Below are 27,863 nucleotides of genomic sequence, written 5' to 3'. Positions count from 1 at the left end.
GTCTGCGGCCGAGATAGCACAACGTGACTATTCATACCTAGAGGGTACTGAGTGGGTTTATGGCTTCTTTTTTGTTCAGTGTTTGTACACATACAATGACGAATGTATTTTATGGAGCATTAGAACATAATCAGGGGACTCTTCTTCTATTTTAACCTTTATATTGTATCAGGGGTCCTTCGGTGAGATTGGATAATAGGTCAATCCGAGGAATATGTTTCCCACCCACTTTTATCAGCTTCCACAGGGTAACCTTTAAATATCTCTAACTATAATAATTTTGACTGGGCACACCCCTTTCGGTTCAAGAAGACCCTACATTCAGGCAATGACTTAAGTTGGCTCTTACCCATATCATGAGCTCCCCGCAGGTTATATTATTATTTCCATATATATAGGTAGCTTGCTTTCATCTTACCCATTTGTAAATTCTTTATAATCCTTACTACAATATATCCTAACTATAGTTCTAAAAATAAAAGAGGTTCTCCATTAGGGGTCCATGAGTGGCCCTGTCACATCAATGCTCACCTGCTTTATATTATGTTACAGCATCTTTGCGGTCCAAAAGTGGCCGCTTATATCTTATAGTGGGTGTACTGTTTGAACAGCGTTTATTGCATGTATTTCACGAGTAATTTGTCATTTAACTGTATTATGTACTTATACAATCTTTTTTTTTTTTTTGGCAGCCTACTCTGTAACAATTTATTCCTCTTTTTAATATGTATTGACAATTACTAATTGTTTGTTTGGAAAAGAACCTCAATAAAAATTATTAAAAAAAAAAAAAAAAAATTTATTAGAGTAGCGGTGAGCTCCGATCGGCAGATTAGGGGTTAATACTTGAAGTTAGGTGTCAGCGATGTTAGGGAGGGCAGATTAGGGGTTAATACTATTTATTATAGGGTTATTGAGGCAGAAGTGAGGCGGATTAGGGGTTAATAACTTTATTATAGTAGCGGTGAGATCCACTCGGCAGATTAGGGGTTAATAAGTGTAGGCAGATGGAGGCGACGTTGAGGGGGGCAGATTAGGGGTTAATAAATATAATATAGGGGTCGGCGGTGTTAGGGGCAGCAGATTAGGGGTACATAGCTATAATGTAGCTGGCGGCGCTTTGCGGTCGGCAGATTAGGGGTTAATTATTGTAGGTAGCTGGCGGCGACGTTGTGGGGGGCAGGTTAGGGGTTAATAAATATAATATAGGGGTCGGCGGTGTTAGGGGCAGCAGATTAGGGGTACATAAGTATAACGTAGGTGGCGGTCGGCAGATTAGGGGTTAAAAAATTTTAATAGAGTGGCGGCGATGTGGGAGTACATAGGTAGTTTATGGGTGTTAGTGTACTTTAGAGCACAGTAGTTAAGAGCTTTATAAACCGGCGTTAGCCCAGAAAGCTCTTAACTCCTGTTTTTTTTCTGCGGCTGGAGTTTTGTCGTTAGATTTCTAACGCTCACTTCAGCCACGACTCTAAATACCAGAGTTAGAAAGATCCCATTGAAAAGATAGGATACGCAATTGACGTAAGGGGATCTGCGGTATGGAAAAGTCGCGGCTGCAAAGTGAGCGTTAGACCCTTTCCTGACTGACTCCAAATACCGGCGGTAGCCTAAAACCAGCGTTAGGAGCCTCTAATGCTGGTTTTGATGGCTACCGCCAAACTCTAAATCTAGGCCAGAGTGATCTGAGATGTCATCGCAGAAAATGCAGCATGTCTGCAGAAAGACCAGGAACTGTTAGCACTTTAACTTTTCAGCGCTGCTCCACATTAGACTGTTCTTTTTAAACCAAGCTGTTATCTGGCTGCATTGTATAAGTTTTCCTTAATACAGTGCATCCAGAGCAAAGTGCTGTTTGAAGACAACAGTCAGTAAGTTCCCACGGGAACAGGTCTCCCAATTCCCCCTGTATTTGTTGAATTTTGTCTGGTGTCTCATATTGTACTGTCCTTTTATCTTTGTTACCCATGGACAGCGCTGCGGAATCTGTTGGCGCTTTATAAATAAAGAATAATAATAATAAAATATGCAGTAGTGCTGCAAAGCAGCAGTGCTGCAAAGCAGCAGTGCATTGATTGTTTGGCTCTCAGATTTTTGCAAGCTCGTTCCCTAGCTTTTCACAGTCTGCAGAGCTGTCTTTCTCTGACTGTAAGATGTTCGTATGAGCAATGCACCATTTTTATCACTACATTTCTATGTTAGACTAAGAGAAAAGGAAACAAATTAATTCAATAGAAATTTTACAATTACTTTCGTTGTCTGCAGCTAATTTGCAATGCAATTATCAACTACTGCACTAGATTGATTATAAAACCTTAAATATTGCTTTATTCTCATTGCAATTGATCTGGTGCTTTAGTGTAACTGACAAATTTACAATGTTATTTCATTTAAAAATGACCTGCAGAAAATGTTTCACAAAAAAATTTTTATCGCAAAAAGTGAAAAAAAGTATATTATAGAAAGGTTCCCTCTGTCACACATCCAGCCCCTCCCCAGTACCTTATATACAGATATATAATATTATAGAGAGGTTTCCTCTGTCACACATCCAGCCCCTCCCCAGTACCTTATATACAGATATATATTATTATAGAGAGGGTCCCTCTGTCTCACACTCACAGCCCTCCCCAGTACCTTATATACAGATATATGATATTATAGAGAGGTTCCCTCTGTCTCACATACACACAGCCCCTCCCCAGTACCTTATATACAGATATATAATATTATAGAGAGGTTCCCTCTGTCTCACACACACAGCCATTCCCCAGTACCTTATATACATATATATATATATAATATTATAGAGACGTTCCCTCTGTCTCTCACACACACAGCCCCTCCCCAGTGCCTTATATACAGATATATAATATTATAGAGAGGTTCCCTCTGTCTCACACACAGCCCCTCCCCAGTACCTTATATACAGATATATAATATTATAGAGAGGTTCCCTCTGTCTCACACACACAGCCCATCACCAGTACCTTATATACAGATATATAATATTATAGATAGGTTCCCTCTGTCTCACACAACCAGCCCCTCCCCAGTACCTTATATACAGATATATACTATTATAGAGAGGTTCCCTCTGTCTCACACAACCAGCTCCTTCCCAGTACCTTATATACAGATATATACTATTAAAGAGAGGTTCCCTCTGTCTCACACACAGCCCCTCCCCAGTACCTTATATACAGATATATAATATTAGAGAGGTTCCCTCTGTCTCACACACACAGCCCATCACCAGTACCTTATATACAGATATATAATATTATAGAGAGGTTCCCTCTGTCTCTCACACACACAGCCCCTCCCCAGTACCTTATATACAGATATATAATATTATAGAGATGTTTCCTTTGTCACACATCCAGCCCCTCAGTAAATTCAAGTAGTGGAAACAGCACACCTGTACCTTCTTTTAGTGGGGCATGGTCTCTTCAGTATCCGTACATGACTAAGAGCCTAGTGCAGGCTTGAAACGTATGTGTTATTGGGACCCAGAATGAAAGAATAAAGGTCTTTTAATGAAGCTGGTGGCTGGAGTTCTTTGAAGTTTATGGACACATCCAGCCCCTCCCCAGTACCTTATATACAGATATATATTATTATAGAGAGGTTCCCTCTGTCTCACACTCACAGCCCATCCCCAGTACCTTATATACAGATATATAGTATTATAATTTGCATACGAAGAGAGAAGCGCTCTACCAGGAACGAACAACAGCTCAGTGGCTTGTTCTATGGCGATTTACCACCCGGAAGCAGCCTCTTTTAGACCAGTGTGCTTTTCACAGAAGAAAACTTTCCTGAAGTATATCAGTCTGATCCCGCCAAGTAAGGTCAGTCCAGCCCCGAAATACCAGGCAATTCTCCTCTGAACAAGGAACATAACAACCCCAGACGATCGTTTCGGCCTCCTATGGGCCTTGTCAGTGAGGTGCAGCCACATTCCTCTAAGCACACTGGGCAAGGAGTCCACGTCTGGTTTCCCCCATCACCCTGTCTCAGGGTGATGGGGGGTGATTATAGATAGGTTCCCTCTGTCTCACATACACACCGCCCCTCCCCAGTACCTTATATACAGATATATAATATTAAAGAGAGGTTCCCTCTGTCTCACACACACAGCCACCTCCCCAGTACCTTATATAGAGATATATAATATTATAGAGAGGTCTAATCTGTTTCACACACATGCAGCCCCTCCCCAGTACCTTATATACAGATATATAATATTATAGAAAGGTTCCCTCTGTCTCACACACACAGCCCCTCCCCAGTACCTTATATACAGATATATAATATTATAGAGAGGTTCCCTCTGTCTCACACACACAGCCATTCCCCAGTACCTTATATACATATAATATTATAGAGACGTTCCCTCTGTCTCTCACACACACAGGACACAGCCCCTCCCCAGTGCCTTATACACAGATATATTATATACAGATATATAATATTATAGAGAGGTTCCCTCTGTCTCACACACACAGCCCATCACCAGTACCTTATATACAGATATATAATATTATAGATAGGTTCCCTCTGTCTCACACACACAGCCCATCACCAGTACCTTATATACAGATATATAATATTATAGAGAGGTTCCCTCTGTCTCACACACACAGCCCCTCCCCAGTACCTTATATACAGATATATAATATTAGAGAAGTTCCCTGTGTCTCACACACACAGCCCATCACCAGTACCTTATATACAGATATATACTATTATAGAGAGGTACCCTCTGTCTCACACAACCAGCCCCTCCCAAGTACATTATATATAGATATATACTATTATAGAGAGGTTCCCTCTGTCTCACACATACACAGCCCCTCCCAAGTACATTATATATAGATATATACTATTATAGAGAGGTTCCCTCTGTCTCACACATACACAGCCCCTCACCAGTACCTTATATACAGATATATAATATTATAGAGAGGTTCCCTCTGTCTCACACACAGCCCCTCCCCAGTACATTATATACAGATATATAATATTATAGAGAGGTTCCCTCTGTCACACACATACACAGTCCCTCACCAGTACCTTATATACAGATATATAATATTATATAGAGGTTCCCTCTGTCCCTCACAAACACACAGCCCCTCCCCAGTACCTTATATACAGATATATAATATTATAGAAAGGTTCCCTCTGTCTCACACACACAGCCCCTCCCCAGTACCTTATATACAGATATATAATATTATAGAGAGCTTCCCTCTGTCAAACACACACAGCCCCTCCCCAGTACCTTATATACAGATATATAATATTATAGAGAGGTTCCCTCTGTTTCTCACACACACAGCCCCTCCCCAGTACCTTATATACAGATATATACTATTATAGAGAGGTACCCTCTGTCTCACACAACCAGCCCCTCCCAAGTACATTATATACAGATATATACTATTATAGAGAGGTTCCATCTGTCTCACACATACACAGCCCCTCACCAGTACCTTATATACAGATATATAATATTATAGAGAGGTTCCCTCTGTCACACACATACACAGTCCCTCACCAGTACCTTATATACAGATATATAATATTATATAGAGGTTCCCTCTGTCCCTCACAAACACACAGCCCCTCCCCAGTGCCTTATATACAGATATATAATATTATATAGAGGTTCCCTCTGTCTCACACACACAGCCCCTCCCCAGTACCATATATACAGATATATAATATTATAGAGAGATTCCCTCTGTATCACACACACAGCCCATCCCCAGTACCTTATAAACAGATATATAATATTATAGAGAGCTTCTCTCTGTCTCACACGCACAGCCCCTCCCCAATACCTTATATACAGATATATAATATTATAGAGAGGTTCCCTCTGTCTCACACACACATAGCTCCTCCCCACTACTTTATATACAGATATATAATATTATAGAGAGGGTCCCTCTGTCTCACACACACAGCCCCTCCCCAGTACCTTATATACAGATATATAATATTATAGAGAGGTTCTCTCTGTCTTACACACACAGCCCCTCCCCAGTACCTTATATACAGATATATAATATTATAGAGAGGTTCCCTCTGTCTCACACACACAGCCCCTCCCCAGTACCTTATATACAGATATATAATATTATAGAGAGGTTCCCTCTGTCTCACACACACACACAGCCCCTCACAGTGCCTTATATACAGATATATAATATTATAGAGAGGTTCTCTCTGTCTCACACACACAGCCCCCTCCCCAGTACCTTATATACAGATATATAATATTATAGAGAGGTTCCCTCTGTCTCACACACACACACATACACACAGCCCCTCACATTGCCTTATATACAGATATTTAATATTATAGAGAGGTTCTCTCTGTTTCACACACACACAGCCCCTCCCCAGTACCTTATACACAGATATATAATATTATAGAGAGGTTCCCTCTGTCTCACACGCACAGCCCCTCCCCAGTACCTTATATACAGATATATAATATTATAGAGAGGTTCCCTCTGTCTCACACACACAGCCCCTCCCCAGTACATTATATACAGATATATAATATTATGTAGAGGTTCCCTCTGTCTCGCACACAGAGCCCCCTGTTCAGTGCTTTACACAGGGGGATATCACAATACAGAGGTTCCTATATACTCACACTATTAATACCCCGTATCACTGACACAAACAATCCCTAGAACCTGTCTATAGCAGCAGCTAATACACTTACACTGGGCTTTGTGGTCCCAGGCAGCGGCGGCCTTTGTTTGTCACTCTCTGACCCACTTCATGTTACTGGAAATCTCGCGTAGCAGCTACATCCCATCTAGCTAGCAGAGAACCCACGTGACTGTTGTGACGTCACTGGTCCATTAGCGTGACTGGATCCAGCTGCTTCCAGGTGAGAGATGTGAGTTAGCGGCTGTGTGTGATACAGGAGGCAACGGCATAGGTACTGGGAGGAGGGGGACTGAGAGGGTAAGCACGGGCAGTGAGGGAGAGGGGCCAATGAAGGAGAGTGGGTTGTGAGGGAGATGGGACTGTGTGAGGGAGATGGGACTGAGAGGGTAAGCAGGGGCTGTGTGAGGGAGATGGGACTGAGAGGGTAAGCAGGGGCTGTGTGAGGGAGAGGGGGCTGTGTGGGGGAGATGGGACTGAGAGGGTAAGCAGGGGCTTTGTGAGGGAGATGGGGCTGTGTGAGGGAGATGGGACTTAGAGGGTAAGCAGGGGCTGTGTGAGGGAGATGGGACTTAGAGGGTAAGCAGGGGCTGTGTGAGGGAGATGGGACTTAGAGGGTAAGCAGGGGCTGTGTGAGGGAGATGGGACTTAGAGGGTAAGCAGGGGCTGTGTGAGGGAGATGGGACTGCGAGAGTAAGCAGGGGCTGTGTGAGGGAGAGGGGGCTGTGTGAGGGAGAGGGGGCTGTGTGAGGGAGATGGGACTGCGAGAGTAAGCAGGGGCTGTGTGATGGAGAGGGGGCTGTGTGAGGGAGATGGGACATAGAGGGTAAGCAGGGGCTGTGTGAGGGAGATGGGACTGTGTGAGGGAGATGGGACTGAGAGGGTAAGCAGGGGCTGTGTAAGAGATGGGACTGAGAGGGTAAGCAGGGGCTGTGTAAGAGATGGGACTGAGAGGGTAAGCAGGGGCTGAGTGAGGGAGATGGGACTGAGAGGGTAAGCAGGGGCTGAGTGAGGGAGATGGGACTGAGAGGGTAAGCAGGGGCTGAGTGAGGGAGATGGGACTGAGAGGGTAAGCAGGGGCTGAGTGAGGGAGATGGGACTGAGAGGGTAAGCAGGGGCTGAGTGAGGGAGATGGGACTGAGAGGATAAGCAGGGGTTGTGTGAGGGAGATGGGACTGAGAGGGTAAGCAGGGGCTGTGTGAGGGAGAGGGGGCTGTGTGAGGGAGATGGGACTGAGGGTAAGCAGGGGCTGTGTAAGAGATGTGACTGAGAGGGTAAGCAGGGGCTGTGTGAGGGAGATGAGACTGAGAGGGTAAGCAGGGGCTGTGTGAGGGAGATGAGACTGAGAGGATAAGCAGGGGCTGTGTGAGGGAGATGGGACTGAGAGGATAAGCAGGGGCTGTGTGAGGGAGATGGGACTGAGAGAGTAAGCAGGGGCTGTGTGAGGGAGATGGGACTGAGAGAGTAAGCAGGGGCTGTGTGAGGGAGAGGGGACTGTGTGAGGGAGATGGGACTGAGAGGGTAAGCAGGGGCTGTGTGAGGGAGAGGGGGCTGTGTGAGGGAGATGGGACTCTGTGAGGGAGATGGGACTGAGAGGGTAAGCAGGGACTGTGTGATGGAGATGGGAGTGAGAGATTAAGCAGGGGCTGTGTGAGGGAGATGGGACTGAAAGGGTAAGCAGGGGCTGTGTGAGGGAGATGGGACTGAGAGAGTAAGCAGGGGCTGTGTAAGGGAGAGGGGACTGTGTGAGGGAGAGGGGGCTGTGTGAGGTAGATGGGACTGAGAGGGTAAGCAGGGGCTGTGTGAGGAAGAGGAGACTGACAGGGTAAGCAGGGACTGTGTGAGGGAGAGGGGACTGAGAGGGTAAGCAGGGGCTATGTGAGGGAGAGAGGAGTGAGAGGGTAAGCAGGGGCTGTGTGAGGGAGATGGGACTGAGAGGGTAAGCAGGGGCTGTGTGAGGGAGATGGGACTGAGAGGGTAAGCAGGGGCTGTGTGAGGGAGAGGGGACTGAGAGTAAGCAGGGACTGTGTGAGGGAGAGGTGACTGAGAGGGTAAGCAGGGGCTGTGTGATGGAGAGGAGACTGAGAGTAAGCAGGGACTGTGTGAGGGAGAGGGGACTGAGAGGGTAAGCAGGGGCTGTGTGAGGTAGAGGAGACTGAGTAAGCAGGGGCTGTGTGAGGTAGAGGAGACTGAGAGTAAGCAGGGACTGTGTGAGGGAGAGAGGGGTGAGAGGATAAGCAGGGGCTGTGTGAGGGACATTGGGCTGAGGGAGAGGGGGCTGAGAGGATGGAGAGGGGGCTGTGTAGGAGAGAAGAGCTGAGAGGATGATAGGGGGCTGTGTGAGGGAGAGGTTGAGGAGGAGGTTGTGTGTGAGCAGGCATAGAGAGAGAGGAGGGGGCTAATAGAGTGAAGAGGTGGGCTGAGGAGAGTGGGAGAGGGGTATTTGTGAAGGAGATAGAGAAGGGGGCTGAGAGGGAGTATAGAGGGTAAGGAGGGGGGTTATTTACAATTTGCATTTAAGATGGGGCCATATGAACTGGGAAAGTTACTTCACTGGCCTCAAGGCAGAACATGCTGTGATCTTAGATATCATCGCAGAAAATGCAGCACTGCTCCACATCAGGCTCTCTTCAAACAGTGCTTTACTCTGCCTGTACGCTTACAACACTTACAAAGTGCAGCCAGAGCACAGCACTGTTTGAAGAGTACAGCCTGACGTGGAGCAGTGCTGCAGTTAACAGTTCCTACATGTGACACATTATATTGTTGAATTTTGTCACTTCATGTACTATCTGCTCTACATATGTGTTTAATATCACAGAATCAGATCTTTACCATAATATAAATACAGGAAAAGCTCAATCCTTTCCCATCTCTCATTTTTGCTATCTTCCCTGCAGGTGACACATTTATAGCGTCTTCCATTCTTTTTGCACGTGTCACATTTATAGCGTCTTCCTTTCTTCTTGCAGGTGTCACATTTATAGCATCTTCCTTTCCTCTTGCAGGTGTCACATTTATAGCGTCTTCCTTTCTTTTTGCACGTGTCACATTTATAGCGTCTTCCTTTCTTCTTGCAGGTGTCACATTTATAGCGTCTTCCTTTTCTCTTGCAGGTGTCACATTTATAGCATCTTCCTTTCCTCTTGCAGGTGTCACATTTATAACATCTTCCTTTCCTCTTGCAGGTGACACATTTATAGCGTCTTCCTTTCTTCTTGCAGGTGTCACATTTATAGCGTCTTCCTTTCCTCTTGCAGGTGTCACATTTATAACGTCTTCCTTTCCTCTTGCAGGTGACACATTTATAGCGTCTTCCTTTCCTCTTGCAGGTGTCACATTTATAGCGTCTTCCTTTCCTCTTGCAGGTGACACATTTATAGCGTCTTCCTTTCCTCTTGCAGGTGACACATTTATAGCGTCTTCCTTTCCTCTTGCAGGTGACACATTTATAGCGTCTTCCTTTCCTCTTGCAGGTGTCACATTTATAGCGTCTTCCTTTCCTCTTGCAGGTGTCACATTTATAGCGTCTTCCTTTCCTCTTGCAGGTGACACATTTATAGCGTCTTCCTTTCCTCTTGCAGGTGACACATTTATAGCGTCTTCCTTTCCTCTTGCAGGTGACACATTTATAGCGTCTTCCTTTCCTCTTGCAGGTGACACATTTATAGCGTCTTCCTTCCTTTCTTCTTGCAGGTGTCACATTTATAGCGTCTTCCTTCCTTTCTTCTTGCAGGTGACACATTTATAGCGTCTTCCTTTCCTCTTGCAGGTGTCACATTTATAGCGTCTTCCTTTCCTCTTGCAGGTGTCACATTTATAGCGTCTTCCTTACCTCTTGCAGGTGTCACATTTATAGCGTCTTGCAGGTGTCACATTTATAGCATCTTCCTTTCTTCTTGCAGGTGTCACATTTATAGCATCTTCCTTTCCTCTTGCAGGTGTCACATTTATAGCGTCTTCCTTTCCTCTTGCAGGTGTCACATTTATAGCGTCTTCCTTTCCTCTTGCAGGTGACACATTTATAGCGTCTTCCTTTCCTCTTGCAGGTGTCACATTTATAGCATCTTCCTTTCCTCTTGCAGGTGACACATTTATAGCATCTTCCTTTCCTCTTGCAGGTGTCACATTTATAGCGTCTTCCTTTCCTCTTGCACGTGTCACATTTATAGCGTCTTCCTTTCCTCTTGCAGGTGTCACATTTATAGCATCTTCCTTTCCTCTTGCAGGTGTCACATTTATAGCGTCTTCCTTTCCTCTTGCACGTGTCACATTTATAGCGTCTTCCTTTCTTCTTGCAGGTGTCACATTTATAGCATCTTCCTTTCCTCTTGCAGGTGTCACATTTATAGCGTCTTCCTTTCCTCTTGCAGGTGTCACATTTATAGCGTCTTCCTTACCTCTTGCAGGTGTCACATTTATAGCGTCTTCCTTACCTCTTGCAGGTCTCACATTTATAGCATCTTCATTTCTTTTTGCACGTGTCACATTTATAGCGTCTTCCTTTCCTCTTGCAGGTGTCACATTTATAGCGTCTTCCTTTCCTCTTGCAGGTGTCACATTTATAGCGTCTTCCTTTCCTCTTGCACGTGTCACATTTATAGCGTCTTCCTTTCCTCTTGCACGTGTCACATTTATAGCGTCTTCCTTTCCTCTTGCAGGTGACACATTTATAGCGTCTTCCTTTCCTCTTGCAGGTGTCACATTTATAGCGTCTTCCTTTCCTCTTGCAGGTGTCACATTTATAGCGTCTTCCTTACCTCTTGCAGGTGTCACATTTATAGCGTCTTCCTTACCTCTTGCAGGTCTCACATTTATAGCATCTTCATTTCTTTTTGCACGTGTCACATTTATAGCGTCTTCCTTTCCTCTTGCAGGTGTCACATTTATAGCGTCTTCCTTTCCTCTTGCAGGTGTCACATTTATAGCGTCTTCCTTTCCTCTTGCACGTGTCACATTTATAGCGTCTTCCTTTCCTCTTGCAGGTGTCACATTTATAGCGTCTTCCTTTCCTCTTGCAGGTGACACATTTATAGCGTCTTCCTTTCCTCTTGCAGGTGTCACATTTATAGCGTCTTCCTTTCCTCTTGCAGGTGTCACATTTATAGCGTCTTCCTTTCTTCTTGCAGGTGTCACATTTATAGCGTCTTCCTTTCCTCTTGCAGGTGTCACATTTATAGCGTCTTCCTTTCCTCTTGCACGTGTCACATTTATAGCGTCTTCCTTTCCTCTTGCACGTGTCACATTTATAGCGTCTTCCTTTCCTCTTGCAGGTGACACATTTATAGCGTCTTCCTTTCCTCTTGCAGGTGTCACATTTATAGCGTCTTCCTTTCCTCTTGCAGGTGTCACATTTATAGCGTCTTCCTTTCTTCTTGCAGGTGTCACATTTATAGCGTCTTCCTTTCCTCTTGCAGGTGTCACATTTATAACGTCTTCCTTTCCTCTTGCAGGTGACACATTTATAGCGTCTTCCTTTCCTCTTGCAGGTGACACATTTATAGCGTCTTCCTTTCCTCTTGCAGGTGTCACATTTATAGCGTCTTCCTTTCCTCTTGCAGGTGTCACATTTATAGCGTCTTCCTTTCCTCTTGCAGGTGTCACATTTATAGCGTCTTCCTTTCTTCTTGCAGGTGTCACATTTATAGCATCTGACTCAGTCATTGACGATAAACAAGATGAACAAATACAGGAAGCAGATGGCAGAGCAGTTCCTGAGTCAGACCCTGGGTATCATTTGCCTGCTGACAGGAGAGGTGAGTGCTGCTGGGTAATGTCATGTGACACTGGTCCTATTTACTGTGCTGCTGGGTAATGTCATGTGACACTGGTCCTATTTACTGTGCTGCTGGGTAATGTCATGTGACACTGGTCCTATTTACTGTGCTGCTTGGTAATGTCATGTGACACTGGTCCTATTTACTGTGCTGCTTGGTATTGTCATGTGACACTGGTCCTATTTACTGTGCTGCTGGGTAATGTCATGTGACACTGGTCCTATTTACTGTGCTGCTGGGTAATGTCATGTGACACTGGTCCTATTTACTGTGCTGCTTGGTATTGTCATGTGACACTGGTCCTATTTACTGTGCTGCTGGGTAATGTCATGTGACACTGGTCCTATTTACTGTGCTGTTTCTTAGCCGCAATTAAAATAAACAAATCAATACCCAACAAGCAGGGGTTAAAAAATATACCCAAGAGCTAGTGGTTTTAAGAGAATTCCAACTCTCCCACTTTTTCACCTCTAAATGTTCGCTGTGTTGTATGTAAAATTAAAATACGCAGTTACACACAATATACGTTTGCATTAATAATAAAACATGTTGTATATACTTAATAATATAAACGTATTCTCTTACCTAAATACAGATGTTTCTTTTTCATACGCTAGTAAGCTGAGGTAGAATAGACAGGCACACAGACAGTCAGGGAAAGACACACTTGTGTGCGCGCGTGCAAGGGCCTTGTATGACCGAGTCTCACAGTAGTCGAGATAACTTACTGGTTATTATACGTATTTCATTCTGATGCTGATAGTGTCACTTCTCTAAACTTAAAGGGATAGTAAACACCAAAAATTTTATTTTTTAAAAAGATAGATAATCCCTTTATTTACCAATTCCCCAGTTTTGCATAAACAATAGTTATATTAATACACTTTTTACCTCTGTAATTACCTTGTATCTAAGCCTCTGCAAACTGCCCCGTTATCTCAGTTCTTTTCACAGACTTGCATTTTAGCCAATCAGTGCTGACTCTTAAATAACTCCATGTGCATGGGCACAATGTTATCTATATGACACACATGAACTAACGTCCTCTAGCTTTGAAAAAACTGTCAAATGCATTCAGATAAGAGACGGCCTTGAAGGACTTAGAGATTAGCATATGAGCCAACCTAGGTTTAGAAGTAAGGAGTGGTAGCCAAGCGCTAAGATAATCCCTTGTGCTGAGTACAAATAAAGGGTCTAACCAACCCCCAAAGGAAAGAACAGGTTTGATAGAATATGTACAGCGCCAATAAAGGCTAAGGGATAAATATAAACACTAAAAACGAAATATACCTGCTAAGGCTGAACAAGAATTTATTATAATTCAACAGTATTGGTACCAATAGATAAAATGAGTAAAAAACAGTAATTAAAACAGTTCTTAAAAGCAATGGTAAGGTGGAGTGTTGTGCTGATACACTCACAAAGTGCAAATAGCAATAGAATCCAAGGGGTGAAGAACTAAGATGGTGGAATCCACATTTGCTTGTGGATACACGAATGAACAAAATGTGTAAGCAGCATAAAAATGTATGCGACTTAAATGTGCAACATGATAGTGCAAATGTTGTGCAACATAAGTGAGAGTAATTGTGATCACTAAGTGTATAAAAGATAAGGAAAAAACAATTCACATCAAAAATACAAAAAATCACAATAAAATATAATATATTAATATATTAAAATATTAAAAAGTCCCGATGACACTGCAGTGCAAAAAATAGTAAATCACAGGTGAATAACTGCCATTGAGTGGCAAATGTGGAAAAAGGGTGGTATACCCACGGCAAAAAAGAAGAAATCCAGTGAAAAAACAAAAATGAAAATAAAAATCAAAAAACAAATACAAAAATGATGTTCAACAAAAGGTTAAAAAAGAACAAAAAAGAACAAAAAGAGTATTGTAATCCAAAAAACAGTAAATTAAAAGTCAATCACATGAAGGAACCTTGAATCCTGAGGGGAAGAGTTCCCAGGCGAATCCTTACAACGGTCAGCTCTTTGTCCAAAGTCCTAGAGATGTCCCTGTAAAAAAAGGAGTACCATAGCGTAACAAGTCCTCAAAGTGGTTAAAATAATTGGAATAATGCTTACCAACAGGTCTACGCGTTTCGGCCCCAAAAATAAGGCCTTTATCAAGACCCCAAAAATAAGGCCTTTATCAATAAGTCTTGATAAAGGCCTTATTTTTGGGGCCGAAACGCGTAGACCTGTTGGTAAGCATTATTCCAATTATTTTAACCACTTTGAGGACTTGTTACGCTATGGTACTCCTTTTTTTACAGGGACATCTCTAGGACTTTGGACAAAGAGCTGACCGTTGTAAGGATTCGCCTGGGAACTCTTCCCCTCAGGATTCAAGGTTCCTTCATGTGATTGACTTTTAATTTACTGTTTTTTGGATTACAATACTCTTTTTGTTCTTTTTTGTTCTTTTTTAACCTTTTGTTGAACATCATTTTTGTATTTGTTTTTTGATTTTTATTTTCATTTTTGTTTTTTCACTGGATTTCTTCTTTTTTGCCGTGGGTATACCACCCTTTTTCCACATTTGCCACTCAATGGCAGTTATTCACCTGTGATTTACTATTTTTTGCACTGCAGTGTCATCGGGACTTTTTAATATTTTAATATATTAATATATTATATTTTATTGTGATTTTTTGTATTTTTGATGTGAATTGTTTTTTCCTTATCTTTTATACACTTAGTGATCACAATTACTCTCACTTATGTTGCACAACATTTGCACTATCATGTTGCACATTTAAGTCGCATACATTTTTATGCTGCTTACACATTTTGTTCATTCGTGTATCCACAAGCAAATGTGGATTCCACCATCTTAGTTCTTCACCCCTTGGATTCTATTGCTATTTGCACTTTGTGAGTGTATCAGCACAACACTCCACCTTACCATTGCTTTTAAGAACTGTTTTAATTACTGTTTTTTACTCATTTTATCTATTGGTACCAATACTGTTGAATTATAATAAATTCTTGTTCAGCCTTAGCAGGTATATTTCGTTTTTAGTGTTTATATTTATCCCTTAGCCTTTATTGGCGCTGTACATATTCTATCCAACCTAGGTTTAGCTTTCAACTAAGAATTCCAAGAGAACAAAGCAAATTTGATGATAAAAGTAAATTAGAAAGTTGTTTAAAATGATATGCCGTGTCTGAATCATACCAGTTTAATTTGGACTGTACTATCTCTTTAATGTTATCTTTTTATGCAGCTAAGATGATTTAACTTAAAGTGAATGTAAATTCAGATGAATTGGTGCTCGGTTTTTAATAATCCTATTAAAAACAAGGGCACTTTAACCCTTTGAGTGCTAAGCACTTTCCCACCTGGGTGCTAATATTTTCTAAGTTTTTTTTTTTTAAATTTTGTAATTTTTGAAAAAACATTTTTTAACTTTTGTTATTGTTTTTACAGACCCTCAAGACTTACACTGTTGGAAAGGTTAGGCGATTCCCTTTCCAATAGTGGGTCTTGGGGGTTTGTAGCTGCTTAGATGCCTCCGATACAGGCTTCTAAGCAGCATGCCCCCTCCTCCTATACTTAACATTGTTATTTATAAATAAAGTTGCACGGTGACGTCATCACGTTATTGCGCGTGACGTCACCGTGCATCACGTGAAGCCCCGGTGACGCCTGTCACTCTACAGTCAACGATCGCCGGGGTAGGAGCTGTTAGGAGCCCCCAGATCTCCCTCAAGGTGGGAGACTGCTCATGACGGCTCAGAGCCGTCATTAGCACTCAAAGGGTTAATTCATCAAAATTTACATTTCACTTGTTTTCTTCAAATACTTACCTTTTAATCTTCACAGCCACTCCAGCGATTCCCCCGGCCGTCGGAAGCCTCTTCATACGTTAGAAATGACGAATCCTCCTTCCTCCAATCACGGCTTCCCCCCCCTGGGGAATCATGGCCTGAGGCAACGCCGTGATAGGACCCGCGAAGAGGGCTTGCGATGGGCGGAGGAAGCTCTGCAGTGGCTGTCAGGATTAAAAGGGAAGTATTTGAAGAAAACAAGTGAAATGTAAATTTTTATGAATTAAAGTGCCCTTGTTTTTAATAGGATTATTAAAAACCGGGCACCGATTCATCTGAATTTACATTCATTTTAAGTACTCATATTTTGTCTTACAGTAGTTTATTCATATAATTCATACTAATTCCTATAATTGGTTCAGCAAGTATGTTTCTATAGGTGGAACTCTGATACTGAGGAAAATAACCTAGTCTGGGCACAATATTGTAGGAACTGTATCTCAGATCACAAATAGTCTGACATCATGGTTACTGTAAGGGGTTAGGCTTTCACCTAAGAAGCAAAACCTTAGAACAAATGAAACATTGATCATGAGAATTTGCGTTACTATAAAGCACTTTCTGATGAATTCATGCCTAAAGTACCAGTGGTGTTTACTATCTATAGTAACACAGTGATTTGAGGATTTAATAAGATAAACTGTAATGGATAAGAGTTCCTCTGTTTAAGTAATATTGTTTACAGTGGCATTTTAAAATGTGTATCACAGGTCTGTATTCCTTGATGGGCAAGATGAGATAGGTAACGTTTATGTTGTGTTAAATAGCTTCTAATTTATGACCTCTAAATACAGCTGTTTTTGCTTATAATGCAAGGACCATTTGATCACACATGCGCTTTGACATTCAGTTCTCCTCCTCATATGGTGTCACTCATATGTAAGTTTAGCTGCCGATATTCGCACTCCCTTACGGATGCTGGTGACCGCCACGCAAACGCTCTGATTTAAGTGCGGAATGGAAGACCCTGTGAGAGTATAAAATAAAGTTAATATATGAGTGTTTGCTTTACAGCGCAGCAGCCAGAGGGTAGTATAAACATTGGTAGCGTTCGAATTCCGTACAGAATTGAAAGAATTTCACCCATCAATTAGAAATAATATAATGTACAAAGGAATATTAAAAGCATGATTCAAGATTGGTAAAATGCTAAATTTCCCATTAAGCGGCCAATTTATTTACCAATTAGAGGGAATCCCAATTTCAGGCCAAGCCTTGATTCAGACATTTTAAGAAATGGGAGAAAGTTGGGATTTACAAGATAGGAGACTTGTTAGACCCCCTGAATAAGGGCTCTTTTCCATTGAGGTGTTAAATTGTGAAAACTGGTGATAAAAAAACCTTTATGTCCATTTAAGTCTATGGAGACTTTTGAATTTACCACCAGTTTCCAAACTTTACCACCTCAATGGAAACTAGGCCTAAGTTGAACATTTCTAGAACTACAGTATAGATTTAATTTTCCTGAATCACACCTATATTCATATATTCAAATATCTCAATATATAAAGGGAATTATAAAAAGTTCCCCATTTATTTGGGATCCTCATACCATAGATGGAATGAGATAACGTTTTTCGACAAGGAAAATTCTCTTACTCTACCCTTTTATAAAGCTCTATTGGACTCAAGGTTAAATGGGATAAGGGGGGAATTTATCGCTGGGTAGAAACGGAAGCAGCCATACAATTGAATGCTATAGAGACGGAAAGAAGCCTTAAACATAATGACAACTACACAAGAGTCAAACTTTGAAACACTACTTTTGTGAATGCCCTAAAATTAAACATTAATGGGCAAACATTAGTTTCTGAACCTCAAAAGTATTAACGGTAAAGAATAATTTAAACTTTTTAAATACAGGTGGCCCTCGTTTTACAACGGTTCAATTTACACCATTTCAGAATAACAACCTTTTTTTCCAGTCATGTGACTGCTATTGAAAAGCATTGAGAAGCAGTGCATTTATTAAAATAGCCAGTAGGTGGAGCTGTCCGCTTGTGTCGCAGCAAAGCCAAGCAAGCTGAAATTAATCAGTTTAACCAGACCTGAGCTATCGAGCAGATTTCAAAGGAACAAGATCTTCCTGTCTTTAAATCAGTCCAGATTGGAATGCATAGAAAGAACTGTTTGCAGAAAAATGCAAGTGAAGTCTGTGTTGTGTGATTATTTTATTAGGTTTATAATGCTGTTTAGCAAATGTTTTTGTTCATTTAACTTAGTTTAATTATATATTCTGTGTTGTGTGGTTATTTTATTAGGTTTATAATGCTGTTTAGCATTTAAAGTCTTCATTTCAAAGCTTTAAAAATAATTTATTAGGTGTTACCAATGACAATTTTGAGAGGGACCTGGAACCTATCTCCCTCACTTCCCATTGACTTACATTATAAACTGGGTTTCAATTTACAATGGTTTCGATTTACAACCATTCCTTCTGGAACCTAACCCCGGCGTAAACTGAGGGCTACCTGTATTTTATATGCTTTTGACAGACAAATTAAATATTAGAAAGCTAGCCTTATGACAATAATAATTTTGATGGCAAGAAAATGTTTAATGAAAATCTGGCTGTCAAAGGGTGACCCCAGTATTTAAGAATTTCGGATAGCCCTTTTAGATCAAATGAATACAGAAATATATATTTATTTATTTTAATTCTAAGGAGGGGGAAACACAGGATATTATAACAAGACATGTGTAATTGTTGACATATATAATTTATGGTATCTTAATATCTGTGTTAAGTTGAAACTAATAATTATGCATTCTGTCTAATTTTTCTCTTATATTCCCATACCTCGGAAAGGCAAAAATAAAACATGACAAAACTGGAAAAAAAATAAAATAAAAGGGTTTCCCCCCTCTCTCCCTCTGTAACCCAAGTCTATAGATCCTGCCATATTCCACAAAGGACTAAGTCGGTGTTTCTAAATGGGAATATAATAATGTCTTGTTCTTCCTTAGATAATGATTTAATAAAAAATGACCATTTTACAAAAAAGATCACACTTGTGATTCTAAATTAGTATCTGTGTCTCTCTGTTCAATAATACATTGCTTTTTGATAAAACGTATTTCTGTAAATTTAGGTATTGCCTTACCTTTTCACTTGTGGAAGATGAGGCTTCTTATGCACAAAATGAAAGAATTAATAAGTTTGTTATTGGTCAAGTCTATGTTATAGGGGGTGAGAAGGACTATGTTATGCTTGGAAAAAGTAAAAGGAGATATCTTTAAGACCGTATTGATCCAGTATTATAATTTCAACTACAATTGTTTTATCGTAGGGCTTTCCCACAGCATATGCATTAAATCAGCTCCTAATAATTGACATTTTGGGCATTTGTTGAAATCTAAATTATACCACTTATGTCCCTTGTGTGGAGTGTAATAAGTCATATACAAATTTTTGTGATTCTCTCCAGGAGGCCGATAATGTAGTTTCACATACCCTGTTAATAGAGTGGTTTATGCCATGAATATGAAGATTTACAAATAAGGGTTGACACTTATTAACAATATAAATTAAATTTCATCTCCTCTAAGTCCCAATAAGATTCTATACCAGGGAGAGATAGAAGAAAGACCATTTTGGACTAATTTAATCCAAGAATCTAGTTTTACCCAATTCCACCTATGTAAATTAGTAATGTTAAGGATATAGTGTCTTATCTGAAGATAGGCAAAAAAATGTTATTGTCTAAAAGATACTCTTCTTTCAGGTCAGAGAAAGATTTGACTGTTTTTAGATTAAAATCTACAAATTGTATTAACTTGAAAAGCTCTAAACGGGCCAATTTTTGGAACACCTTTGTGTAAATTCCTGGAGTAAATTCAGGGTTCCCTGTGGTAATCTGATAATTAGAAATTGCGTAAGTAGGACCCATTTTTGCTAGCAGTAGATTATATATTGAATTTCGATTTTTAACTGATCTAGGAATAGTCTTAAGGTTACAATAGAGAATGGCTATAGGTGAATATGGGTATAGAACATTTTCTTCAAATTCTAACTGAGAAAAAATAGTTTGAATTCCCAAGACAACCTACAACAAATTTTGCTTAAGAAATTTAAACTATATAATCCCAGGTTGGGAAGTGCCAGACCACCAGACTCTTTTCCCAAAAATAGTATTGGCATTTTTCCTTGCCATATAAAATATGATAATGATGAATAAAAATTGCAGAGATCTTTTTTTTTTTTTTTTTTTTTTTTTTTACGAATTATAGGAATAGTCTGGATTACATAAAGAATCTTAGGATAAGAGATCATTTTGAACATGGCAACCCTTCCTGAAATGTTTAACGGCAAATTATCCTAATGGTGCAGATCTTCTTTAACCTTAGAGAGTATTTTTGTGATGTTTAGACTATACTAGGTGCACGGATCTCACAAGATATTTATACCAAGGTTTGTAAATAAATGAGATGTGACTTTAAATGGTATAGATACTTTAGAAGAATGCTCTTCCTTAAGCCAAAAAAATTCTGATTTCGTTTTATTTACTTTGTAACCAGAGAATTAACTAAATATTTCAATCTCTTGTAGAAGTTGCGGAATATTCTTTGAAAGATTAGAAATGTAAATTTAAAGGTTGTCAGCATAAAGGGCGACCTTAATTTCTCTTTTACCAATCTTAATACCTTCAATTCTTTGACGGATAGCTATGGCTAAAGATTCTATGGCTATGATAAATAAGAGAGATGCGAGTGGGGAGCCCTGCTTAGTGCCTTGTAATAAGGTTATGTTCTCTGTCAATTGACCATTAATTAACAAAGCTGTTTTAGAAGTGTTATAAATATTCTTCACAAAATTAAAAAAAAGCCCTTGCAAGCCAAATCTTTTTAAAGAAAAAAATGTGATCATGCTGCACCGAGTTGAACGCCTTCTTTGCATCCAATGAAACAACCGCTATATCCTCAGTCATTTTAAATGAAGTGGAAGATATTGTTTCTTTTGACTGAAGATAATCTATTGTAAGAAATAGTTCTCTGATCTTAGCAGAAGCATTTCTGCGTTTGAGAAAACCAACCTGATCAGAATGAATTATTTGATTTAAAGGGCTCTGCAATCTATTGGCAAAAATAGTAGTTAAGATTTTGTAATCAGAGTTTAACAAGGCAATTGACCTATAAGAACCCATTTCAAGAGGATCCTTACCTTTCTTTAGGATCAAGGTAGTCCAAGATGCAGAGAAGGCGTCCGAGCATGGTGATTTATTTATAAAATAGTGATTAAAAATGGTTTTTAAGATGTGGGATATTAAGTTTCAGCATTTTATAAAATTCATTATCAAGCAGATCTGGACCCGGAGTTTTATGTAGAGACATAGAGTCTATACTATCCGAAATTTCTTTATCGGTAATAGGGGCATTAATCGAAGTTAGTAAGTGTTCTGGGCAACTCAGGACCGAAATACTATCCCAGAATTTGCTTTACAATCAAAGTTAGGCTCTTTATATGAGTATACATCAGAATAAGAAGAAGAAAAGGATGATAAGATCTCTTTTGAATCTTTGTGAATGTTACCATTTGATTGAATCGCTTCAATGCCTTGAGAGCTAGAGGAATTTTTAATTATTCTAGCCAAGAGTTTACCCATCTTGTTCCCATATCTGTAGTATTTAGCCTGCATTTTTAACTCGGTCAATGTTGTAGAATGAAGGAGTAAAGTATCTCGTTCTTTCTTAGCATTGAGATATTTGACCCAATTTTCATTGGTAGAATTTGTAAAAGATAAGCATTATATGTATTAACTAAATGATTTAAGGTTTGTTTTTCTCTCTTCCTAAGTCTTTTCTTCATATTAATCATAAAAGAAGTGATATCGCCGGTCAAGACTGCCTTTGCAGCCTGCCAGAACAACTCAGGGTTGTCTATGTGTGCTTGATTGAAAAGACAATAATCCTCCCATTTTTAACAAGATAGTTTTTGAATTGGACATCATTAAACAGGTAAGTTGGGAAATGGAAACAACGACAAAAAGAATTAAAAGAGAAGAGGGAGATTTCCAGTATAATAGGTGCATGGTCCGAAAGACAAAAGGGAGAGATCAATGTATTAACTCCTATGTTTATTAAACTGTTGCTAATAAGAAACATATCAATCCCAGAGTTTTATTATCTGGATTCTGTTTCCTCCAGACATCTCTGATCCCCAGATTACAAAAAAGTTTTCTGAATTGTTTGTTCTCCTGTTTATCTCTATTAGTCTTAAAAATGTTTTACCCTATCTAAAGGGTACTGTGGGATCATATTGAAATCTCCTCCTAAAATTAGATGGCCTTCTACAATTTTTAATATCCTAGTTTGGAAGAGATTCCAAAATAATGGATTAAAATCATTGGGTGCATATGTATTACATAAAGTGAATAAACCATTTATAGTTTTTATTTTTAATATAATAATTCTCACATCAGGATCGATATAAGAATCAATAATCTCATATAAAAAAAAAATTCCAAGCAAAATAGCCACTCCCCTCCTCCTAATAAGTGAAGGAGAGTCTATCGCCTCTCCTACCCATTGGGTCTTACGTTTCAATCCTCCTTCTAATGATAAAGGAGTTTCCTGAAGGAAGGCTATATCAGTGTGTAATTTCTTTAAATGTTGAAGGATGGCCTTTCTTTTAATGGGGGAGGCAATACCCCCTATATTGCAAGACGATATAATAAGTTTCCTAACTTTATCCATTTCTTAATTTATTAAGTTCATGGAATATGTAAGAGAGGGAGGGGAAAAAAGAAGGGGGAAATGAACGACCAGTTGATTCCCATTGGGACAAGTCGGAAGACAATTAACACAGTGCTCTTTTAGACTTAAAAAAATGTTCAGCTTCTGTCGCATTAGAAAAAAATATATATTGTGCTACCATCAGAGACTTTCAACTTAGCAGGATAAATGAGTGTAGCCATAATACCTTATTTTAACATTTTACTACAAATAGGAGAGAGCTCTTTTATTAAGAGTTTCATAGGAAAAATCTTGAAATATTTTGATCTGGGCATTTTCTATTTGAATGCTTTTTTTTTTTCTACAAAAATGTTGGAGAAAAAGTATTTTCTCCTGAAAATTTAAATTTTTAGCAACAACTGGTCTAGCTCTGTTACTCCCATCACTATTAGAACATATTTTACCCACTCTGTTTGCTCTTTCCACAATTATCGGAGTAGAAGATGAAAGAATTTCCAGTAGGTAGGAGAGTGTTACAGAAACAAATTTTATTAGATCTTCTTCATATTCCTTTGATTTAGGAATCCCAATTAGCCTGATATTATTCCTTCTACTACGCTTTTCAAGATCTTCTAACTTTGTTTGAAGTTTTAAGGTCATACTTTGATTCTCTGCCAAATGAGTTTTATGTAAAGCATTGGTGTCTTCAAGATCAGACACTCATTGTTCTAATTCTGATACTCGAGTAGAGTATTCTCTAACCTCCTGTCTCAAAAAATATATCTCTGATTTAAATTGTATTTTTTTAAGATTCAAAATAAGGTGATAAAGATTTAATAATATATTTTACTAAAAGTTTTCTAACTAGAGGGTCATTCGGTGTAGATAAAGTAGTATCAGAATATAGTTCAGCTAAGGACTCTAAAGGTTGTTTATTTTTCTTATCTCTTTTAGAAGACATAATTGTAGATTGTACTCTAGACAGCAAAGTAGGGGAAAGAAAATTTCTCCATAAATACTTTTAAATAATAAAAAGTAATAAGACCCTTTTAAGAATTCAGTGAGTGTAAAAGAGAACAATATTTAGTTTAATAAATAATAAGAATCAGAGCTAGGAGTATACGTCTAACTGTAATAAGTACTAGTTCTAACAAGGAAACATAATATAGGTAAGTCCCAATCTTCTCATTGTTATAGACAAATCTCAAGAGATTACTCAAACTCTACATATATAAACTTGTATAGTGTGGGCAAAATAGTAAGGTGACTGTAGATGAATTGATATCTTCAGTGGGTGGAGAGTCAGAAAAATAAGTATAGAAGCTTATATAGCGTTGCAGAGATTTTAAATTTTTATATGTAATAAGCAGCAGCAACCAATATGGCTCTCACACCCAGAGTAGCATACAAACATACAGAGAACAATATTTTCAAATTGAAAACTCAGATTTACCAATCTACAAAATCTTATAGAGAATAAAGCATGTGCTAAAGAAACAGCAGGTAGTTAGTTTCTTCACTGGAGTTAAAGCCACGAGTGGAAAAACAGGTATAGGAATTTATGTAGTCCTGCAAAAAAAAAAGAACTTCTATAGTCCTGTAATAAATCTTCTATTCTTGTGTATGAAAAACAACTGTTCCTAAAAATGTGTAATTCTGTTACAAATTACAAACTTATAAAAAATGAATAAAGCTCTCAGTACAGGCTTTGACTATGTGTTTAACACATAGTAGAAACCAGATAGGACATCAATGGAATTAAAACTAGTATAGACTACCACAACACATGAAAATATGAGAATAATGAGGGATAGTGAGATATATGTGAAAAAAAATGTGATCTTCAACAATGGTGAAATAAGAACAAAAATACAAAATAAAACACCACAAAATACAAAATTTGGCCAAATATCAAGAGTTGATGTGATGTGTTCAAATCGTGAGTATATCCAAAGCTATAGATGTATATAGTCAATGAACGAATATATGCTATGTGTCCCTTTAAGAAAAATCCAAATGTCTAAAAAAATGCGAAAAAATGTGAATCCTGAAAACAATAATGGTAATCAGAAGTTGTGTTCAAATCGTGAATATATCCAAAGCTATAAATGTATGTAGTCGATGAACCAATATAGGCTGTGTGTCCCTTTAAGAAGAATCCAAATGTCTAAAAAAAATTAGTTTTTTTGTGAAAAAATGTGAATCCTAAAAGCTGTAGTAGTAATTATCCAAATGTGAGTGCTGGGGGTCAAAGTCGATGCCTATTAGCCGTATTCAAACCAGAATACTATCTTCTTAGCAAATGTTTGTTACAATCCCTGGGTCCTTCTGTAAAAGAAAGATAAAATAGTGTAGGTTGTTTTAAAATCAATAAATATATGGAAGTATGCTTACCAGTCGACGCGTTTCGGTCATGCCTATTAGCGTCGAGTACTTTAATAACTTTGGACCTTTGTAAATTAAAGAATCTACTATCTAAAGGATGATTATGAGGGTTATGTATTACATTATTCTGAATAGAAGATGATATTAGTAAGTTTCATGATAGAGACTAGGGGGACGATTTATCAAGGACCGAATGGCCCCTGATGCCCCTGTTTCCGTGTTAGCCTTCAGGCTTGCCGGAAACAGCAGTTATGAAGCAGAGGTCTAAAGACCGCTGGTCCATAACTGGTCCGCTGCCTCTGAGGCTGCGGACCTCAATCCGCCCGATCCTATACGATCGGGTTGATTGACAACCCCTGCTAGCGGCTGATTGGCCACGAATCTGCAGGGGGTGGCATTGCACAAGTAGTTCACTACAACTGCTTGTGCAATGTTAAATGCCGACAGCATATGCTGTCGGCATTCAGCGATGTTTGGCGGACATGATACGCTACAGCGTATCATGTCCGCCAGACTTTGATAAATTGGCCCCTAGGGATAAATTATCTGTGTGTGTGTATATATATATATATATATATATATATATATATATATATATATATATATATATATATATATATATATATATGTGTGTGTGTGTGTGTGTGTGCTTCCAGGGTACCACAAGACTATGATTAAGAGACGATTTTTGATTAAGAAATAAAGGTGATAGGTTTAGGAATTGAAACAACTAAAATATGTTATATATGGGATATATATGGATTTATAGCACTCTATTTCATCATATGGGTACTAGATAAGCCCACTATAAATCAACTGGGACGTGGAGGAAAGTGGAATAACGTAGTGCATTTACATACTTAAGAAAATGACTCGGTAAAAGAAGGAAGAGAAAAGGAAAAAAGCCAATAGGTAGAAAGAAAGTAAAGGAGAATGAAAAGGAAAGCTCTTATAAATGAGTCTAAGGAGAATGAATGACAGTCAAATTTTGATTATGTTATTACGCTATATGTATAGAACAAATGATTATTTCACTCTTTTTGTGTGTGTGTCCTATCTAGAAGTTGTATAAGGTTTATGTGATGTTTGTAATGGTATATACTGTAATTTGATATTTTCGATAAAGGAAAGGAAAAAAATAAATAAATATTGGTAGCTATGTGTGCTGCAACCCCTCTTATTTCATTCCTTTAGAAGGGGGGTTGGTGAACAGATAATAATTAAATGTCAACGCTAAAACACTGATGAGAAGTGCAGCCCAAATTAAAATGATATGTCCTGATTAAATTTGCTAGTACTGTGTAATGCTCTTACCTGTACTAATGCTGCTGAGGGTACTCCTGCTGGTCCTCCATTGGTGTGCGGACTCAATAGTACAAAGCCAGCTGTACGTCCATGTGCTGCTATTGGAATCCTTCATATTGATGCAACATTATTTCTCTTCCCTACAAACTGCAGCAGCAGTGATGAGTACCTAGACTACTGCAGAGGTTTCACAAGCACTCCACCTAGTGGCAGCAATGCAGTATTCGATAAACAGTATTGCACAGGAGATGTGAGAGATTTAAAGCACACCCCTTACCAGCTGTCACTCATTTAGCAACCCTATAAATCACTGCTGTTCAGTGAACTCAGTGCTCAGAGCTATCCTTGAGTAAAGTTCTGTGTATGAATGCTGGTTACCTGAACTTTCTGCCTTGTTTCCGCATTTATGATCTATTGCTGCCTGCCCTGACCTCTTGCTTGTTACACCGTTAATGAACCTTTGCTGCCTGCCCTGACCTCGGAACGTTTGACCTTGCTTTACGATTGTCCTTCTGAACCTCAGACTCCTGTATTATCTAGTGGTTGTGCTAGCCTATACTCCGCTACTGTGCTCCTATTCTACATCAGACTAGACATGCTGTGCTAACAATTGCTCCTGCAAATGTAATCAGGACAAATATTTCAATGTGTGGGGGCCTGGGATCCCTAAACATAGGAGCAATTGCTTATTTTTTACCCTTGGTCAGCTTTGTCTGCAGCATGCCACTGCACACCTCTATGACATGGTGCCCTCGATTCAAAAGCACAGCGCTATCTAGTAGCTGATCCACCAACTATCACACTCCTCTGCAAAAGCGCACACGCATAGATAATATTTAAATATATCTATGTGCCGCTGCAAATGTAATAAAAAGTGGGGGGAAGCTTCCTGTGCCCTAGTCGCCCGGTGAGATTTTTGTAGTCGTCCCGGACCACCAGACAAATTCATTTTTCAAGCATTGCCCAACAGTATTACTTTATAGGGGGCGTTAGGGTGATTATTAAAATAGTAGTACTTATAATTGACAAATAAAGTAAGAAACTTCGAATAAGCAGGAGCCTTATAGCGTAACCTAACTTCAGTAGAGGAAAAATAGAAAACTCAAATTGGGACACTCACATTTCATAGAGCACTAAGGTCTAGACTACGAGTGGCACACTAACAGTTGCCCGCAAGCAATAAGGGGT

At 39.5% G+C, this 27,863-nt stretch overlaps 2 protein-coding genes across 3 annotated transcripts in view; one reads left to right on the top strand and one right to left on the bottom strand.

The window, feature by feature from the left end:
* The window catches only part of LOC128666691 (gastrula zinc finger protein XlCGF57.1), a 207,797-nt gene extending 200,942 nt beyond the window's left edge, over positions 1 to 6,855 (bottom strand). For both annotated transcript variants that reach the window (XM_053721426.1, XM_053721427.1), the window contains exon 1: positions 6,749 to 6,855. The gene's annotated coding sequence lies outside the window, so the exon portion shown is untranslated. The remainder of the gene's footprint in view (positions 1 to 6,748) is intronic.
* A 5,478-nt stretch (positions 6,856 to 12,333) lies between these two features.
* The window catches only part of LOC128666694 (oocyte zinc finger protein XlCOF7.1-like), an 81,707-nt gene continuing 66,177 nt past the window's right edge, over positions 12,334 to 27,863 (top strand). The window contains exon 1 of the mRNA XM_053721432.1: positions 12,334 to 12,452. Within this exon, the coding sequence (XP_053577407.1) occupies positions 12,375 to 12,452 (78 nt within the window). The 5' untranslated portion in view covers positions 12,334 to 12,374. The remainder of the gene's footprint in view (positions 12,453 to 27,863) is intronic.

The sequence above is a fragment of the Bombina bombina genome, chromosome 7 (assembly GCF_027579735.1).
Source record: "Bombina bombina isolate aBomBom1 chromosome 7, aBomBom1.pri, whole genome shotgun sequence".
Lineage (NCBI taxonomy): Eukaryota > Metazoa > Chordata > Amphibia > Anura > Bombinatoridae > Bombina > Bombina bombina.
The sequence above is the reverse complement of the archived record's forward strand: the minus strand, read 5'-3'. Positions and strand labels throughout refer to the sequence as shown.